At 39.5% G+C, this 17,899-nt stretch overlaps 1 protein-coding gene across 1 annotated transcript in view; it reads right to left on the bottom strand.

Annotated features, from left to right (window-relative positions):
- The window catches only part of kctd3 (potassium channel tetramerization domain containing 3), a 77,792-nt gene that overhangs the window by 33,195 nt on the left and 26,698 nt on the right, over positions 1 to 17,899 (bottom strand). Inside the window, exons 4-8 of the mRNA XM_060831466.1 lie at positions 14,586 to 14,659; positions 10,917 to 10,975; positions 8,337 to 8,417; positions 3,731 to 3,880; positions 2,449 to 2,539 (exon numbers count right to left, since the gene is read on the bottom strand). Coding sequence (XP_060687449.1) covers positions 2,449 to 2,539; positions 3,731 to 3,880; positions 8,337 to 8,417; positions 10,917 to 10,975; positions 14,586 to 14,659 — 455 coding nt within the window. The remainder of the gene's footprint in view (positions 1 to 2,448; positions 2,540 to 3,730; positions 3,881 to 8,336; positions 8,418 to 10,916; positions 10,976 to 14,585; positions 14,660 to 17,899) is intronic.

A 17,899-nucleotide genomic window follows, 5' to 3' on the forward strand; every position in this document is an offset into this window, starting at 1 on the left:
GGTCTTAAAAAAATGGCTATTTATTCTAGAATTGTATGAGCCACATGTGACTACTGCCTTTCTGTCTCTTAGATCTAGGCTTTCATTCTTTTTATACTGAGAGAGAAAAAACATCACTTAAAATTTAAACTGGCAGGAATTAAAACAGAAGTAAACTTTTTTAAATACCAAAAGACTAGGAAACAATTGAACATGAGACTTGCCAAAGGCAGTCTGTCAGGGATGGCAAAGTGGCTCAGTGACTAGCACCGATATCTCACGCACCAGTGACCGGGTTCAATTCACCCTCGGACAGCGGTCTATGTGGAGTTTGCACATTCTGCCCATGTCTGCGTGGGTCTGCTCCAGTTTTCTCCCACAGATCGCAGTTGTGCATGCTAGGCGGACTAGCCATGCAAAATTGTCCAGAGTGTTTTGGGACGTGCAAGCTAGGCAGATTAGACTTGATAAACGTTGCAGGGATAGAGTATGGGACTAAAGCTGGGTGGAATGCCCTTTGGAGTGTTGGTGTGGATTTTGATGAGCCGAATGGCCTGCTTCCACACTGTGGGAATTTTATGACTCTGAGCATAGACTGCTTCTTGAACTAAAACTTAATGGTTGGCAATACTCATGTCAGAAACTGAAAAAAAAAGTTAACTTTCCAAATCAGTGAAAGGTCATCAACCTGAAATACTATTCTATTTTTTCTCCATAGGTGCTGCCTGACCTGCTGCATATCCCCAGTGCTTTCAGTTCATATTTACTTTACATTTCTAACACCCGTATTTCTTTATTTCTAGATTGTGTCCTGCAGTTGTTTTGTCAACAGTTATAACACATACGGCACTGCAACATACTGGGTAATCATGTAAACACAATCACCCAAATGAAATCTTTTTATCATATGATTAGGTTTCCAGTGTTTTCCCAATGTTAGTAGATTCTACATGCGTGTTAATATATCAGTCAAAATAACTGACCATGGTGTAAGGTTTGATTAGTGTATTTTGGAAGAAATAAAGAATGTGGACATGACTGAAACCACAGAGGTATACGACAGAAAAAGTGTCAGGTAGTGTTGAGTTTGAGACTATTGAGATGCTGAAACTTAGAAGTGGCCTCAGCAGAGATGTTGATTATTTGTTGAAACATGAATGGAGTGTGTCTCAAGACAGCTGTAAAAGGAATGAGGATTGGATTCATGTAGAAAAGGACTGAAAACTGTACAAGTGGAGTATATGCCAAAATGGAATGTTACCAAGAGTTGAGAACAAAAATGAGCTGGTGGTGACATCTGCTGACATTGCCAGAAGCTGGTTTCCTAGGCTGAATCACAATAATACAAGGGTTGGAAGAACAGTGATGCCCAGTATGATAAGATGTCTTATACAGCAGGGATAAGCTACAAATTTTTTGTAAACATGTCACCTCAACAACAAAGTCTCTATTTGAAAATAGTGACAATGGGAATATTCAAGAAATTAAAAGGGCAAAATTCCATTTGCACTTTAAATACTTTTATACAAAACTCTTGGATCACTCATTTACATTAATGATGGAATGGTATGCAAGCTCCCAGATAAATCATCAGAAATTAGCCATCAACAATATGAAAAAAGATAAAATGACAGGAAACTTAGTGGTTGCAAAGGTCCTGTTGAGATATTAAGTTGCCCCCTTTTCCACATGATGATCAATCTACTTCAAGCAACTTTTTGATAAGTCAATCAATACATCCCCTGTGGGTTTACTAATTATGGTAGTCTTGCTCTCCCATCCGTTCAATCTCCTTTCTTTATATACCCATTCAATCTAATCTTGAAAGCTGACATAAGTTAGGTACCTATTATTCATTCTGGATATGAATTTAACCTCAACGGTGACAGAAGAATTTTGTTTTGTCCTCAGTTTTAATATTTTTTAAAGGGGTTTTGTGCATTCAGCTGTTCATTCCAGGGTTAACTAATGGAGACTGTCCATCTATCCTGCCCCTTTTTTAATGATTTTAAATTCTATTATATCTCTATAATAGAATGTTAACAGAAATAACCTAACCTTTCAAGTTTTTCTGTGCATTTGTAGATCTATATAAACCTGCAATCACGTAATGCCTTTAACATTGTAAAACAGCACAAAATACTCCATGAGAAGATCAACAAGAAAAATTATAAACCAAAATAGCCGGCAGCTTGTTAGTGGACGTGCTCAAAACCTCAACATTTTGCCTCATATTATACGCTGAGGTATTTAGTACCACTTTTAAAAGCTATGCAGAGATTCAGACAACATCAGAGTTCTCATCAGGAAAGTCAACTGCATTTTCTACTCACATTTACACTTGAAACTCTCAAGGTGGCACTTTACTGGGCCGTCCTGTAAACACCGAAGTTCTATTGTATTTTAGCAAGTTGTGTTTTGACCCCTATTTACGGAATAATATAATGAATTGCAATGAGCTTCTGGTACCTGTAACAAACCACGAAGTGTGCATAAGCTACAACAATCCAGTTGTGATGACCAGCTACTATAAGAACTTTCCGGGGGTCCACCACTGTGCCTGGCAACAAAACAATATGCAAAAGACAAAATTACAAAATTAATTTCCTTCAAAATGTGGTTTGGTTTTATGAAATGTATAAGCATCATTACAATACCACAATGAGTAAAAACTACTTGCAATGAAATCACTGACTGTAATGTGCATTAATCTATAAGGAAACTTTAGCAACAATTTTCAACCATTTAGTCCATCGGGGAAAACGGATAGTTGGCAGTAAGACAAAGCAGGCCTTCACAATCAAAACATTGTATTCTTCAATCCAGAATTAATCACCTAGGTGAATCAGAACTAATGTGATATACTCTGAAGAACACTATGTAATATTCATATTCCAAACCATACTTTTCATCTGATGCCACTTCAGCAGTGTTAAAATTTTACTCCTTGATTGTGTTCAAAACAAGAACAATGCTCACGAATCCAGAGACTGTTACTAATTAAATGTTATGCTCGCCCAGAGAATGAAAATCACCTGGATATTTTCCAGCTTTTCTCATGGGTACAGACAATTTCAAAGCCTGTTAAGTACAAAAGAGTCCTCCAAACATGAAAAGGCCTTGATACCCTTATGCATCACTGATTGATCGACAGGTCAGATTTTGTAATCTGGTAGCTCTGCAGAGATGAGCCTCATGAGTGCATGTTAATCAATTCTTAATAGTATAGTCGTCTTATATGACCAAGACTTCATGACATCCCAATTCCATGTACAACAATCATGCATAATAATAATTACATCAATAAATTTCTATAATTTGGTGCTATGCAAACATTTTTTCAGTGCAGCACATGTCAGCAACAGAAAGCCTCATCACTGGCAATGCATCCCACTGAATCATGGACAGCAGTCTTCCAGTCACCCATTCACTGCAAGCAAGTTTTGCTGTACTGGCACTGCGATGATGCATTGCAATTTTATTTTCAAACATATTCTTGAAATTAACATTTTTCTTTACAAAGAGGGTAAGTACGATTTAAGGAACAACATGGTTAATAATGAGAGATATATTATGAGCATTTAAAAATTTGTAGAAAGCAATTTCTGATCAAATAATGTCCAAATCAAAGAAAGGAAACATATGATTGAAAAGCAGATGATGGAGTGGTGCAATCATAAGCATTTAGCCAGGCTATTAGCTGATGAGCATTTGCACATGTTTTAGAAGAAAAAGTAAACAGCTCTCTCACCTAATCTGGCAGACCCTTCGGTTGAGATGACTCCAGCAGACACAGAAGGAGCTGTATTTGAGCGACTTGTACCTTCTGCTGTGCTTTGTCCAGCTTTACTCTCCTGTGAGGGACCGGGCACTCCAATACTTCCTTTTCTACTGGGAATAGCTAGGAGATTTAAACACATCATTCTTTAACTATATAAAAACGTGGAATATGAACATTCTCCTAATACGAAAGCAGAAAATAGTCTGAAGAAAGCATTCAGGCTCATTAGATACAATAGAGGAGCAAATTACTGCAGATCCTAGAATCTACACGGAGCTCTGACGAAGTTATCTAGACTTGAAACCTTAGCTTGCTATCCCTCCAGGGATGCAGTCTCAGCCATTGTGACTTCCAGCATTTGCCACATAAAATTTCAGTTAGTTTTGTCTATGTGCTCCACTACTCTGTTCTTTTCCTTCAAAGAATAGTCACAATCAGTGTCACTTTCCAAACAACTTACATTCTATCTAATACTGTGTATTTAGAATCACCTAAACTGCTGACAAGTGTTCCTCGTTCCAACATTTTCCTGATACTTGGAGGCAGCACACTTTGAAATAAATTTGAACTTTATAACATTTTAATTGACAAAACATACTCTTGTATATCTCATTAAAGACTGGAAGGGCAGATTCTGTGTTCTGACCCCTGGGGATGGGGTGAGGGGCAGTGGCATGTAAAACAGGCCCAGCAGCAAGCTCAGCACTTCTGTGCCCACTTCCTAGTCTGATTTTATATGCACAGTTTGTGAGCCTCAATGTGAAGCTATCCGTCACATACAATTAAACAGATCAAGGGTTTTTCTGGCTTGTAAGAAGCCTATTGACTTAAATAATAAAGCTACCCACCCAAAAAATATAGCTAGCGCGAATGAGTGAGTGAGGAGGCCATATTTACTGGCCCAAGAAAGGAATGGCAGGAAGGGGACTACACAACATTCAGGATACATACATACACTAGAGACACCCAGAAGATGATGTCATTGTCTACCTTTCACATGACCACCGCCCCTTACCCCACTCATTGTGCTCTAGGTGTTTTCCTCGCCTTAAAACGCAAAGACTTCCCCATCTGGGATAGCTATGGCATTCCTCTTGCTTCTTCAGTTGTTTGGGGTTGAAGAAAGGAAGAGTGACAGCATTTGAGATACAAGAGTGGCCAATAATGTCAGGCTGAAAAAGAGAGGCTGAGCACTGTTGCAGTCAGGAAGGGGGTTTCAGAATGTCTGGAGTTGAACACGGAGGTTCAGAGACTGAGAATACTCATGAATGGAGGGGGGAATGGACATTTTCAGAACTAAAAAAAAGTGACGTACAGCATGGAAACAGACCCTTTGGTCCAATTCAGAAATCCTAAATTAGTATACTCCCAGCATTTAGTCCATATCGCTCGAACCACCCATCCAAATGCCTTTTAAAATATTGCAATTGTACGAACATCCACCATTTCCCCAGGCAGCTCATTTCAGACATGCATCCTCTGTGTGAAAATGCTCTTTAGGATCCTTTTAATTCTTTCCCCTCTCATCTTCAACCTATACCCTCTAGTTATGGATTCCCCCACCCCCGGGAAAAAAAAACCTTGACTATTTACGCTATCCACGCTATTTTATAAATCGTTATAATGTTGCAACTCAGACTCCAACACTCCAGGAAAGTTAGCCCCAGTCTATTCAGCCTCTCGCTATAGCTCAAACCCTACAACTCTGATAACATCCTTGTAAATCTTTTCTAAAACCTTTTCAAGTTCTACAACATCTTTCCTATAGCATGGAGACCAGAATTACAAGCAATAGTCCATAAGTGGCGTAACCAATAGCCTGCGCAGCCACAACATGACCTCCCAACCCCTATGCTCTGATCAATAAAGGGAAGAATTCAAACACCTTTTTCACTATCCTGTCTACCTGTGACTCTACTTTCAAGGACCTATGAACCTGCGCTCTTTGTTCAGCCACACTCCTCCACGACCTTACCATTAAGTGTAAACGTCCTGCCCTGATTTGCCTTTCCAAAATGCAGCATCTCACATTTCTCTAAATTAAACTCCATCTGCCACTCCTCAGCCCATTAGCCCATCTGATCAAGATCCTGTTGTAATTTGAGGTAACCTTCTTCACTGTCCACTACACCTCCAATTTTGGGGTCATCTGCAAACGTACTAACCATATCGCCTATGCTCACATCCAAATCATTTATAGAAATGAGGAAAAGTAGTGGATCCAGCACTGATCCTTGTGGCACACCACTGATCACAGGCCTCCACAGTCTGAAAAGCTACCCTCCACCACCACCCTGTCTTCTACCTCTGAGTCAGTTCTGTATCCAAATGGCTAGTTCTCCTTGTATTCTACGTGACCTAACCTTGCTAACCAGTGTACCATGAAGAACCTCGTCAAATGCCTTACTGACATCCACATAGATCACGTCCACCGCTCTGCCCTCAGAAATCTTCTTTACATTTTCAAAAAGTTCAATTATGAGACACACTCATCTCACGCACAAAGTCATGTTAACTATTCCTAATCAGTCCTTTCCAAATATATGTAAATCCTGTCCCTCAAGATTCTCTCCAACAACTTGGCCAGCACTGATGTCAGGCTCATATATACATCCCTGGCTTTTCCTTACCACCTTTAAATAGTGGCACCACATTAGCCAACATCCAGTCATCCAGCACCTCACCTGAGGCTATCGATGATATAAATATCTCAATAAGTGACCCAGCAATCACTTCCCCAGCTTCCGACAGAGTCCTAGGGTACACCTAATCAGATCCCAGAGGTTGAATATTTTCAAAAACAAAATAGAAATTGCCAAAAAAATCTCATTGAAGAGGAGAAATCAGAGTTGACATTTCAGATCCAATGCCCCTCCTTCAGAAGTGCCCTGCACGTTTTCAGTGCATGATGTTAAAAGATGCATGGCTTCACTAAAATGACACTCATCACTTGATCTCCTAACTCTGGTCATCACTGCTAACCTGCTGGAGTTGGTGCCAGAAGGTACAAATGTTCTAATGTAAAACGATAAGTGGAATTGTCAGTGGGACAGGCAAACATACCTCCCTAATCACATTAAAGACTACACAGCTCCCGGAAAGTCCAGTCAACATTTTATATGATGTACTCTCATGCCCATGGCTGTCCACGTAAAACATGTCTAATTGCAACTATAGAAAGATGGAGATCGCATGGGCAAGCAAGAGAGAAAGCAATACTGGCTAAAATAATATTAAGAACTTAAATTACTCCACAGTGACACTTAGTGGTCAGACCATGTAACCGTGTATGGGTTTCTTCACTGTGAATCTTGCATAATGTTAACACTGAAGTCCTCTATCACATTGCCATCTACAGGTACAACCATTACTTAAACATGGTGCAAGTTTTATCATTGATTTTGTCATGCAAAGAGGCAGACAAAGGATTCTTCAATGTCATTGATTGTTTGGGGCCAATCATCTTAATTCTCAACTGCTGAGTTCAGAATCAAAACATTACATTTTAATCACCAAAGATAAAACAGCAGCTGATAGACAGCCCATCAAAAATCCTGAAACCTTATTAGCGAACAATAGATGCAACTAGGAGCAATACTTCTGGTCATGTTCTTTATCTTGCCATAATCTGCCCGTTAACGTTAACTGGTAGTTACTTTCTGAATTGAATGGGTAAAGTTCAAATCATGTGTGAAGTCTGAGTGCAAATTATTCCTTCCAAACTTCAACTTGATTGGATTCTAATCTCAAACTAACGATTCAGGAAATGCCTTTGTGCTTCAACAATAGCAGTTTGTTTTTCTATAGTCGCTTTAACAATACAAAGATTATTCACAAATCAAAATTTGACATGAAGTGAGAGGAGGAACAAATCAGAACAGATTGGTCAAATAGGTAGCTATTAAGAAGCACTTTAAAAGAGAAAGAAGTTGAGAGGCAGAGGGCTTTAAAAGGGCTGGGTGGTTGAATTTGTAGACAGCAGTGGCTGAGGCGTTTCAATCAAGGATGAAACTAGGTGCCAACACTGGAGGAGTGCAGAGATTTCAGAAGTTTGAAAGGCTTGGAGAAGGCTCGAAATAGAAAGGGATAAGGCCAGCACAGGATTTATAAAGGATGAGAATTTAGACATTGAGGTTTTCCCAAATTAAAATGTAGTCCTAAAATTTAGCTTTGTTGATTTTTTAAACCTGCATAATGAAGCCTTTGTGGTCAAACGTCAAACACTAACGCAAAGTAGGGGAGTTGAAACACACTTCAGGTGCTCTTTCAGTCTGACTGACACATACATTTTCTTTCGGTAGTAGTGGCAAGACATATGTTAAGGGACAAAATAAAGATTTAAAATAAGGACAATGATAGCACTATCATCTTTCACTCTTCCCACGAGAACAAAATGAAGCATAAATAAACATGAAAATATAATGAATATTAGTAGCCTGTATATTTATGAAGTGATGGTACATTACTTATTAATGGTAGAAGGCAAAAGTTGATGTGGTACAAAGAGAATAGTATTAGCAGAGCCACAGTCACACTCTTGAAAAAACTCAGTTCCAGCTTAAAATAAAAAATGTACCTGGAGGTGGCAGATAGCCGTGGAAGAGGACACTGCCACAAGATGACCTCTCAAGTTCTTCACACAGCAACAGACGACGAACTAAGTACACAAATAATTTTGTATAAAGCATTTGATTTCATCTAATTACCTTTTCAAATAATTTATGTAACACATTAACAAATCAATTTATTTTTCATTTAAAACAAGCAACTACATTGGTAAGTGACAATGAGGATGGCTCAAAAATAAAACAATGCTTCAACTGCACATTTAAAAAACATTCCAAGAAATGGAAAAAAAAGTCTTATCTAAAAATTTAAATCGAAGAAAAATTTAAATCTTGGTTTAAGTAAATTCTCGAGCCCTTTTTAAAAAAAAATTCAATACTAAAAACCAAAAAGCTCAAGGGGATTAAAACATTTAAGGAAAAAAATGCACATTTGAACAGGAATATATTCTCTTCAAGGGAACCTTTATGAATGGTCTCAATTCTATGGATGACTTATGCCATACCATTTTGATCCACACTAGGATAGTCTATTTGTAAGTGTTGGTAGCAAAGTTATAGAAATTTAGAGATGATGTTTTATGTAATAGAAAGTTATAACATTTAAAATTAAGAAATTAAGTTCTGGATCAAGGAATGCAGGCGTCACTGGCTGGACTAGGGAATATTGTCCATCCATGGCTACTCATGAGATGGTGTCAGTGAACCGTTTTTTGGAACTGCTGCATTTGTTTGCTGTGGATAAATTGCAGTGGAGTTTCAGGATTGTGGCTCAGCTACAGTCAAGAAACAGCAATATTTTTCTCAGTCAGGATGGTAAGTGACTTGGAAGAGAAATGCAGGCGGTGATGTTACTGAACACGCGCATCCTGTAAATTATATGCACTGCTGCTACTGAGCATCAGAGGTAAAGAGAGTGAATGCACGTGGATACAATGCCAATCAAACTGCTGCTTTGTCCTACAACGTGTGCAGCCTCTCGAGTGCTAATAGAAATATACTCATTCAGGCAAGAGGGGAAGTTTCCAGCATACTCCTGACATGTGCACGGTCGATGATGGACAATGATGGTTCTTCGGAGTCCAGATGAGAGTTACCCTTGAATGTCAAAAGGCAACATTTAGATTCTCTTTTGTTGAGGTGATCATTGCCTGGCACTTGTGTATCAATTCATGACCAAATGAAGTATTATCAGGAAAGTTGAAAGTGGTGCTGAACATTTCACAATCAACAAGTATCCCCACTTCTGACCATATGAATGGACAGAAGATCATTGATGAAGTAAAAGATGATTTGGCCTAGGACAATAACTCAAGGAACTTCAGAACTATATAAATACAAGTTCCAACAGAATTGAAAGAGGGAAGCTGAACAAAATCAGGAAACTGATTAGACGACATTATCATAGGTTGCAGGAAAAAGGGACAGAGAAAAACAAGTTCCAAAATTGTCGAGATTTGAAGTCACGGGAAAGAAAAATGAGGTTGAGGAGTTGAATGCTAACACAGAAAAGATGTAAAACAACACACTGGACTTTTGAATAAACACAGGAGCATTTAAGAGATTGAATGGCGAAAGCAAGCGAGGGATTAGAGTCATCAGTTGACAAGCTTTTCTTGTAAAGCTGTTAGAACTGCCTCTCCAAAAACTGGAGGAACATTTAAGTATGCAAGTTTGAATAAGCTTGGGGTTTTAAAGTAAGTTGACAACAGGTGAAGGTAAAATGAAATGTTTGGCACAAAACAGAAAATCAAGACATACAGGGATTTAGCGATGAAGAAGAGTCCTTCAGTTAAGTCAGATGTAATAGTGAAGAATGAGTAAATGAAGAAAGACCGAATCAAAGAAAGAAATAATGGTCCTTGATCGAAGTGGTTTGTTGAGCCATTTCAAAAGGGATGCATGTTGTTTATTAATTACTGATTTTTACGTTCCTTTATTTCATCGGACCAGACCCAGATGAAACAATGGAAATGAATTTACAAAAAATTGAATATAATTGCTGTTAATGAACCAAGTTCCACTTTGCAAGTTGATGCACTGGAAGGGCCCATAAAAAGTGATGAATGCAAATACAGCCCTGTGATAGGCATCAAAAAGTAAACAGATTGTATATGCTATTTTAGGCCTATGTCTCAATAATTAGATTAGATTACTTAGTGTGGAAACAGGCCCTTCGGCCCAACAAGTCCACACCGACCCGCCGAAGCGAAACCCACCCATGCCCCTACATTTACCCCTTACCTAACACTACAGGCAATTTAGCATGGCCAATTCACCTGGCCTACACATCTTTGGACTGTGGGAGGAAACTGGAGCACCCGGAGGAAACCCACGCAGACACGGGGAGAATGTGCAAACTCCACACAGTCAGTCAGTCAGTCAGTCGCCTGAGGCGGGAATTGAACCCGGGTCTCTGGTGCTGTGAGGCAGCAGTGCTAACCACTGTGTCACCATGCCGCCCACAACAATGTTCTGCTTTCCTATTAAAAAGTACTTCAGGTAATATTCATGGTTCAAAGCGAAGGGTTAGATCAATAGAGAGAAAATAGACTGTTCAGTTTCATTTAAAAGATAATTCTATATCCTACCTAAAGGAGTAATCCCATAAAATTCTGCCTCATGTCTCAGAACATTGATGTTTACTCCCCTGCAAGATAAGGAAAACATACGAGCAATTATTGTTAATCAACATTTCAAAAAAAAAGTCAAAAAATGAAATGCATCAAATTAGGAATTCACTATTTCTGATAGCTGTGGATGTTCAGTCATTAAATACATACAAGGGTAAGATTAATAGATACTTAGAGTTGAAGGGGGTCTCAGAATTTCTCTTTCGGTGGGGAGATAAAAAAATAAATGAGCGAATGCGGAGGGTGTGCCATGATTTTATTATAAGACAGAGTAAGCACAAGGCATTATATAGCCTATTCCGGTTTTTTTTTTAAGATTAGACTTACAGTGTGGAAACAGGCCCTTCGGCCCAACAAGTCCACACCGACCCGCCGAAGCGAAACCCACCCATACCCCTACATTACCCCTTACCTAACACTACGGGCAATTTAGCATGGCCAATTCACCTGACCCGCACATCTTTGGACTGTGGGAGGAAACCGGAGCACCCGGAGGAAACCCACGCAGACACGGGGAGAACGTGCAAACTCCACACAGTCAGTCGCCTGAGTCGGGAATTGAACCCGGGTCTTCAGGCGCTGTGAGGCAGCAGTGCTAACCACTGTGCCACCGTGCCGTATGGTGCCTCCAGAAGACTTTTCATGATCGGCAAATATATTATATGCACTTTTTAAGTCATAATGAATGCAAATGTAGCATTTCATGTGTATAAAGTAAAATCTCATCAGCCCGAAATGAGACGTGTCTTTTGCTCATTATTTTTGGTGACATTGACCGAAGGATTAATGTTAGCCAGAAATTTAGGAAAACTTTGACTATTCTTTCCATAGAACTTTGATATCTACTGGTACTATTAGAACAGGCAGACAGCACCTTGATATAATGTTTAAGAGGCATACACAATTCTGGACTCGGCATGACATGTTCAAAGAAAGAAGAACAGAATATATTTAAGAATCAATTCGAATTAACTGCTTTTATGACATAATGACTAAGTTGGGGTGGTCCACAGGCTTTCTAACAATAATCACAATGTAGGGTGAAATACAAAAACAAACACAGGTGCTTGTGATAAAGACACATAACTGTTCAAAGCTGCAGATCAGATGTTTGAACAACACAAAAGAATGGCAAAACTTAACCACAATACTAACCAGGAGAAAAACCATTAGAGTGCAAGTAGTTGTCAATTAAAAAGGTAAATACAGTTAACAGTTTCTACAGATATGTAAAAATGAAGTGAGCAGAGAGAGTGTTAGTGCTGTAAAGAAAGATTGGGGAGTTTGGGAATTTATACTAGACAATGAAGAAATGGCAGATAAAGAAACATCTTGCTTCCATGATCACGTTAGAGGATACAAACATACACCAGTCAGTAATAGCTGTAAATCAGGCAATGAAATGCAGAATTCACTATGGGTAAAGGGGAGCCTGCAGATGTACTGTAATTGGATATCTAGAAGCATTTGACAAGGTTGTCAGTGCTAAGTTGTTGCATAAAGTTGGAATATGTAGAGAAGGAAACAACATGCTGTATTAGCATGGATAGAAAATCTGCCAGCTAATAGAAATGGATCTTTTTTCTGTTTGGCAGAATGTGACAACTGGTATCTCACAGGAGTCAGCGCGAGGGATTCAGTCATGGAAACTGTTGCACAGGTACAGCTAGTAATTAGATATTATCTAATATTATGAGAGGAACTGAATATAAAAGAAATAGTTGTACAGTGTACTGGTGAGACTTCATCTCCAAGACTGCACACCGTTTAGGCCTCTTTATTTACGGAAGGACACCTGGAATAAACAAGTTGTCTTAAGAACAATTTGACAGACTGGGCTTGTTTCAACTGGAGTTTACAGGAGTGAGGAGTAAATTGGTTGAAGATTATAAAATCCTTAATGATCTTAGAGAGGCTCATGTGGTAAGCCCAGAATTGGGGAGTACTGTTTAAAAATTAGGTGGCACCCTGTGGGACAGAGATAAGAATTTTTTTTCTGAGGGTTGAGTAACATTGGAACATTGGGAAAACTGGGCGCCTCCTAGCAGAACGCTTTAGGGAACATCTCTGGGACACCCGCACCAATCAACCATACCACCCCGTGGCCCAACATTTCAACTCCCTTCCCACTCTACTGAGGCCATGGAGGTCCTGGGCCTCCTTCACTGCCGCTCCCTCACCATCAGACGCCTGGAGGAAGAACGTCTCATCTTCCGCCTCGGAACACTTCGACCCCAGGGCATCAATGTGGACTTCAACAGTTTCCTCATTTCCCCTTTCCCCACCTCACCCTGGTTCCAAACTTCCAGCTCAGCACTGTTCCCATGACTTGTCCTACCTGCCTATCTTCTTTCCCACCTATCCACTCCACCCTCTCCTCCCTGACCTATCACCTTCATCCCCTCCCCCACTCACCCGTTGTACTCTATGCTACTTTCTCCCCACCCACACACAGTTTATCTCTCTACACTTCAGGCTTACTGCCTTTATTCCCGATGAAGGGCTTTTGCCCGAAACGTCGATTTTGCTGCACTTTGGATGCTGCCTGAACTGCTGTGCTCTTCCAGCACCACTAATCCAGAATCTGGTTTCCGGCATCTGCAGTCATTGTTTTTACCCTTATAACATTGGAACCCTCTGCCTCAAGTGTTGGTGCAGGCAGGTTGATGGAATATTTTAAGATAGATTTTTTACCGGATAAAAGCAAATGTGATTGGGATAGTTGGAAATTTCTATGCAGTCAAATGAGAGCCTGGGCGGGAACTGTAGGAATTATCACAAATATACACTTTTGTCATTTGGTATCTTTAAAGACTGCAGTTTATTGTCTCAAAATGAAGCTTACCCATAGCTATGTACTTAAACCCAGTCACTCCAGAGGTTTAAAGAAGTAACAATACAACATGTAACTTATATTTCAATGTTGTACCATGCAGTGCAATTATCTTCTGATTAATGCGACGGATTGAGAACAAATAAGTATTAATTCAAGACAAGAACATGCCCGTGGAATAAGTGGGAAACAAAAAAGTAAATTTTGCACACAAATGAAATTTTTAAAAAAATACTAAATTTGATCTGTGCAACTTCAAACTTGTTGACTGGACAGTTGCAACAGTTCCGAATAATCAGCTTATAGAATTCCCAATACAATGACATTTATCTCTGAAAAAGGAGAGAGAATAAAATAGCAGTATACACGTTTGGGAGACTTGGTAAGGTCATAAGTTGATTGCAGATCTCTTCCTTGCCACTAAGATTGCCATTTTCTTTATGGTTTAAAGGTCTACACTTACACAGCCTCAAATTTTGCTTCGAAATTAATACTCTAGATTTGTTTTTACACATTCTGAACATCTAATGCAAAGACCATGGGGAAAATCATCTTTGATCTCTGAGCACTGAAATCATAATTGCATTCTCATATTTTGCTATGAGGCATTTTGCTACAAGTATTGAAGAATACCAAACTTTTCCTAAGTATGCAGATATCTGACTGGGACTCATTTCAAGATAAACCCTTGAATTGTGTTTTGAGGAGAATTAAATTTATCCTTCTGTCATGAGCTGCTGAACTACAGTAGCATATACATTATTACTTTTGAGATAAGGAAAGCTTTCTCTTACCTTAAATCTAATTCTTTTGTTCGAAGAAAGTTCAGAATTGGTGCAAATGCTGTAGGATCTCTATCAATAAATATCTATAGGATGGAAGACATACATATTTCAGTAACAATGAAAGACATGTATTTTAAACATTTCATGTGACACCGATTGCTCATGCTAGCAAATCTACTGGACATACTATTACATATTACCATATTGTCATCATAAAAGCAAGGCGTTTCTTTAGCTTAAAAGCTCTAGAAGATATCGTGGTTCCCTTGAAGATAAACAGCAACAAAAATCAAACTTACAAAAAAAGTCACTCCTGTTTGACAGATAAGTGACTCCAGCACTTGCTTCTTCATTAACCATTGAAGAAGCAAAGACATACGTGCTTCCACTTTGGGCACAATCAGCATTCCAGGCACAACATGCACTAAAGATTTCCAGTTTAGAGAAGCTTTTCCTTTTTTCTGGTTTCCAGACAAACCCATTTCTTTGGGTAGACCCAAATGCAGACTCCGCCACGGCTCACCACAATCAGGTGTGTTGAAAATGTAGGACAGAATCTCACAGCTCCCCACTTCTTCCCCCTCAAACAAACCAGCAAGGTTACAGGTGGTGCTGCCGATATAACTCCCTGACAAAACTGCCTGATCTCTCACCCCTGTCTTCTCCACAATTTTACAGATGTGGGGTGCCTGGTGACTTCAATTTGAGGCTGAAGGGAGGAGTTCATAGGTTAGGTGGTGGGAAACTCAGCAGGTCACACTGCTCAAATTTGCACAAGCAGCAGAAAATGCCTACCTCAACAGTTCCCTTTCCACATTGAGTACCCCCTCAATTACTATTGATCTACCTTTCCCCAGCCTCTCAATCAAGAACACCCATACATACCTTGCCTCCCCACCCAAAACTTACTAGTTTCTCAGGTCCAGGACTTAAAACTTGGTGTTTACCTGTGGTCCCAGGCCCATACCCTGTTGCAGTTACAGCTGCTGAAACTACAGTGCTGTACATCAATCAGGAAGGCTAGAAGATGGGACTTCTGCCCCACCATCTGAAGATCTTACCCATAAATGTTTTTGAAAATAAATTGTTTGTTCTACACGTCAAAAAGTTTGAAGTGGCAACTTGCTGCAGTTTTATTGCAACTAAAATGTGATCATCAGACACAAAAAAAAAGTATTTTTAATCAGTTATTTCAGTGTTCTGAATTTTTAATTATGGAAAATTAGTTTAGAAAGTGATATTGGGGCATGTAGTCAGTTTTAATTTGAAATAAAATTTAAAACTTTTTAAATATGTCTTAGTGGTGTCCTTGCAACCAAAAAGAAGCAATTTAACTTTAAAACCTTCTTGAAAGCTTGGAAATCAATGCAATAACAGAACTTAGACATGCTTCTATTGTGATGTGTTCTGAACTAACAACAGTGCAAACAAAACTCATTTACAATTTAGGTACTTTATGCTTTAAATTTCACAAGTTTTACAAGTTATGTCAACCTCAATTGAGTCGCATCAAACGTGATGTTTTGTAAGATAATAATGTTCTCAACTGTCTCTTAATTCAATTTACAATGAAGCATGCAACCTCCTAATAGATCAGGTTGGCAGTAAGCTGATGTGACTTTAGTCTCATTGGACTAGCCCAAGTTAAGTTCACTTGAAGCCCAAGTGCCAGATTTAAAACTTGAACATAGAGACAGAAGCAGTTGGGCTTTTCTCTGCATACTTACAGATTCAAAAGCCTTGCATACAGAGATGCATATCCAAGCAAACAAAAAAACAGTTGCTGTTGTTGTCAACAGGGATAAAGAACACTCACCAGATTGACAGAAGTAATTTTCAACAGACTCTGTATCCTGTGGATCAGCAAAACCACTGGTTCCTTTAAAGACTACAACCAATGCTGTGTACTGTATAAATGCAGGATTACTGTTTATATTCAGAAACTAATTAAGGAACAGCTGCTTTGCAGCTTAGAGTATTTGTTGCCAAATAATTAACGTTTAGTTCATGTTGATTTTAGTTTGTTTATAGCAGCAGAAAGAGCACAACTTGAAATTCTGATACACAATTGCTTTAAATTAATCTCTTGGAATTCAAAGCCAACTCAAAGAAGTCAATCTCTCCAGGGCTGCAGCACAGAAAAACTGCAGTGAAGTAGGAATTCTAAAGAACTTCTATTTATGTTTCTATTTACAGGTGACTGAACAGATAATTGATCAACAAGGGAATTAAAGAGTTTGGAGGTGGGCAGGAAAGTATCACAATGATAGGATGGGACATCCTGGTATATGGGCAATCAGGCAATGGGTACCTGTGTGAGAACCTCTCTGGCTAAGTTGAAATAATCTTGAAACCCATTGTACAGGGGATCCGCAATTTCTGTCGCGATACTTGCAGATTTCTTACAGAAACTAGCACCCATGGACCAAACGGGAACATTCCTCGTCACAGTGGACATTTCAGCACTCTATACAAGCATCCCCCACAATGACGGCATTGCGGCAACAGCTTCAGTACTCAACACCAACAACTGCCAATCTCCAAACACCATCCTACAACTTATCCGCTTTATTCTCGATCACAACATTTTCACCTTTGACAACCAGTTGTTCATCCAGACACATGAAACAGCCACGGGGACCAAACCTGGATCCCAATATGCCAACATTTTCATGCACAGGTTTGAACAAGACTTCTTGACGCAGGACCTCCAACCAACCTTATACACTAGGTATATTGACAACATTATTTTCCTCTGGACCCATGGCGAGGAGTCACTGATAAAACTACACAGTGATATCAACAAGTTTCATCCCACCATCAAACTCACCATGGACTACACTCTACTATCTTTAGAACAGAGATGAGGAGAAACTTCTTCACCCAGACAGTGGTGGCTGTGTGAAATGCTCTGCCCCAGAGGGCAGTGGAGGCCCAGTCTCTGGATTCATTTAAGAAAGAGTTGGATAGATTTCTCAAAGATAGTGGAATCAAGGGTTATGGAGATAAGGCAGGAACATGATACTAATTAAGGATGATCAGCCATGATCATATTGAATGGTGATGCAGGCTCGAAGGGCAGAATGGCCTACTCCTGCACCTTTTGTCTATCTATCTCGTTCTTGGACACATGCATCTCCATCAAGGATGGACACCTCAGCACCACACTCTACCACAAACCCACAGACAACCTCAATGCTACACTTCGCCAACTTCCACCCAAAACATATTAAAACAGCCATCCCCAATGGACAAGCCCTACGCATACACTGGATCTGTTCAGATGAGGAGGAACACGATGGGCACTTGGAAGTACTCAAGGG

The sequence above is a fragment of the Hemiscyllium ocellatum genome, chromosome 10, assembly GCF_020745735.1.
Source record: "Hemiscyllium ocellatum isolate sHemOce1 chromosome 10, sHemOce1.pat.X.cur, whole genome shotgun sequence".
Classification (NCBI taxonomy): domain Eukaryota; kingdom Metazoa; phylum Chordata; class Chondrichthyes; order Orectolobiformes; family Hemiscylliidae; genus Hemiscyllium; species Hemiscyllium ocellatum.